The 3,076-nt window shown below is 41.0% G+C and overlaps 2 protein-coding genes across 2 annotated transcripts in view; both read left to right on the forward strand.

Annotated features, from left to right (window-relative positions):
- ankrd27 (ankyrin repeat domain 27 (VPS9 domain)) overlaps positions 1 to 207 on the forward strand; it is a gene marked incomplete in the record, with an annotated part of 18,036 nt that extends 17,829 nt beyond the window's left edge. Inside the window, 1 exon segment of the mRNA XM_035665736.1 lies at positions 28 to 207. Within this exon segment, the coding sequence (XP_035521629.1) occupies positions 28 to 207 (180 nt within the window).
- Positions 208 to 249: 42 nt separating this feature from the next.
- The window catches only part of slc7a10b (solute carrier family 7 member 10b), a 13,644-nt gene continuing 10,817 nt past the window's right edge, over positions 250 to 3,076 (forward strand). Inside the window, exon 1 of the mRNA XM_035665737.1 lies at positions 250 to 370. Coding sequence (XP_035521630.1) covers positions 250 to 370 — 121 coding nt within the window. The remainder of the gene's footprint in view (positions 371 to 3,076) is intronic.

The following is a 3,076-nucleotide window of genomic DNA, read 5'->3' on the forward strand; positions in this document are numbered from 1 at the left end:
TGTAACGAGGTTGTGTGTGTGTGTCAGGAGATCGAGCGTCTGAAGAACGAGAAGCCGACGTGGGAGCGTCAGACTCGCTGGGCCGGGCTGAGGTCGGTGTTTGGGGGTCAGCCGTCCCTGATGTGGATCAGCCCCTTTGCTGGACTCAGACTGCCGACCTTTCTCCCCAAACGCACCTGGAGGGGCGGGGCAGAGTTCTCCGTCTGACACTGCACAGCGTTAGAACCAGAACCACGGTGGTTCTGCCTCATGGTGCTGGTGGACCTGCAGAGTCCAGTTCTTCTGTACCTGGAGAAACCCGGTTCAGACTCTGCTGCGGTCTCCATCTCTTACCTTCCTCTTGGGTGGAGGAGCATCGTCCCAACTGGGAGTACGTACAGACCTTCTTCACAGCAGCCATTTGACATTAAACAGTCGGGTCAATAAAGGTGTTGTGATACTGATTAGGGTCAGGGTGCTGCTGCCTCACTGGAAAGGCTCTGCTACACTAAATGACGAGGCCTTAATTAGTATCACGGCTGTGTTTACCCTACTATTTCATGTCCAAATGGCTGCTGTGAAAAAGGGCTGTGTCTGGAGGCAGATGCTGCTGGAGAACCAGTGAACAGATTCAGACTCAGAGCCTGAATGTTTTTTTAAATGTGCTCGTTAAGATGCTGGATCTTCTGAGAGCCGTTACTGACCGCAGAAACCATGTGACCACCGATCAAATGTTTGAGAACCACTGCTGTTATTAATGTTTGTGTGTGTGTAGACGTTGAGCTGCACTGTGTGCGTCAACATGAAGCTGTAAAGGCACAATCAAATGAAATATTATACAGTTGTTATTATTATTATTATACTTATTATTCCTTTCTGTTGGTTTTAAATTACGTATATTTAAATGGTCCCTGTGGATTTTTCTTGTAATCAGTCATAAGTTTTCTCTACCTGTGTATTTTAAATCATTTTCTTTGTCCTTTGTTGCCACATTGTTGTGTTTCTTGCCCATTGATCAGTGGAAAACATTGGCAGGAGGGCGTCACCCATTATAAACACACTATAGCACTCCTAGTGGTGAGAAACTCTACAGGAAACCTTTAAGAAATCATGTTATTAAAATAAAAGTGTGCTAAACAAAAATCACTTTCTTCCTTACAAGCAGTATTTTTAATGGTGGCTTCAAAGCTCCCATCAATAAATCAGACAGATTAAATCTAAGCAGCAAGCTAAATCTGCAGTTCCTCAAACGGCCACTAGAGGCTGTCTCCAGCAGTGAGTCAGTCTCACAGAGTTTAGTTGGTTAGAGGTTAGTTGTACAGAGTCAACTGTACAACTAACCTTTAAATCACATTAAGGCTTAAAGTTATGTATAATTAGGGGCCTGGTTGCTTTGAGTGACAGGTGGCTGTTTTCAGTAACCAGGCTTCATTCAGTCAGGACTGCCAAGATGGTGCTGGGCCAGAGCCGACCTCACTGAGCTTCACTGCGGCTCTCGTGGTGATGACACGGAGACTACAGACATTGTTAATTAAACAGTCTCCGTTTCAATCCCTAAAAAAGTCATGTTGGTTTTTTTCCTTTGGATGTTGGATACACAACTTTTTTGTATCGTCATCCTGAACCCCTGGTTTTTGTTTGTTTATGTGAGCGCTCTTAGTGAGCCGAGAGGATGACGCTGGTAAAGTGTTAGTTAGCTACAACCATTGAATGCCACTAAATCCTGGTCCTTTAAATCCCCAAACGTTCCACTGAACAACAAATCTGCTCTTTCCTGAGGCCTGACGCTCTCAAAGTGCCGTTTCTTTGTGACTTTCACTGTTTGGAAAATGTGAACCTAGCTGTTAAATGTGTGTGCAGTGCCATTGAACCGCCTATGGAGCATCACTGAGCTCTTGTTTGACATTGCTGGAGAACAGGAAATACCCCAGGACGACCACGATGACCATCAGACTGACGGTTGACGGACTGAAAGTGTTTCTACTGCTTCTTTATTGATTGACAAACTCCTCTTGAAGTCCTGCTGACTTTTTGTCTTCTAAAATGTTATCATTTTTTAAATTGGTCTTAGCACTTTAAAAGGTTTAAATTTAAACCTGATGAGACGTAAATACAACCTGGCATGAGTTTTAAAAAGAGAAATTGAGAATCTGTTTTCACAGAATGTGTCCAAGGTTGGAGTGGTTGTATATTTGTTTTATGAGATTTCCGAGCCTTCTTTATGTTCATCTGTTTCCATTTTTCAGACACTTAACCGAGTCCCTCTCTACCTCTTTAAAGAACCTCAGCTTCTGTTTTTATTTAGTTTAAACTCTTTTGTCGTAGTCAGTTTGATTGGACGGTCACTCCATAGACGGAGACGTCTCGATGAATAAACTGACCTCAGTTAGATTTACTTTGGATATTCCTGCTCCTCTGTTTTGAGGTTTGCCGCTTTGGTCCAGACTGAAATATCTCAACAACTTTTGGAAGGAATCCCATGAAATTTGGGTCAGACATTAATGTTGGATACAACTCAATTTGAAGGGTCCTTCAAAATCAATATTGATGGATTTGATTTGGTTCAATAGGAGAGGAAAAAATTAATGCTTCTATAGTATTGAGAGAGTTAAATGCATCATATTGTTGCTGTTGATTAACAGCTAATCCAGCTGTTAGCCAGATGTAGTGGAACAAAAACTACAGTATGTCCCGTCATACACAATAAACTCTTTATTTTGATTTTGTTTAGAAAAGTAAATGATTTTACTCATTTGTGAAAAGGATCTTCAGTTATTTGCCAGGATGCAACAGTTCTTATATAATGATAAGACAATATAATGGTTTTAATTTGGAAACCAGACATTGCTTCTTATTTCTGAGCACATTGTCTTCCAATGATTTAACTAGCTAGCCAATGCAGTTATTAAAATAAATTAGATGCTAAATAATAATGATATCAATCAGTGGGTAATACTGCTATATTGTAGCAGTAAGTAGTATACATTGTACATCAGCAATAAATATACATTTATTACATTAAATGATGTGAATCTTTCTGTAGAAAATCAAATGGTTGTTCTACTCAGTGTGATTGACAGGAGAGATGATCAGAGGG

Source organism: Morone saxatilis, unplaced genomic scaffold (genome assembly GCF_004916995.1).
Source record: "Morone saxatilis isolate NCDOM2014 unplaced genomic scaffold, NCSU_SB_2.0 Contig2, whole genome shotgun sequence".
Taxonomy (NCBI): Eukaryota; Metazoa; Chordata; class Actinopteri; family Moronidae; genus Morone; species Morone saxatilis.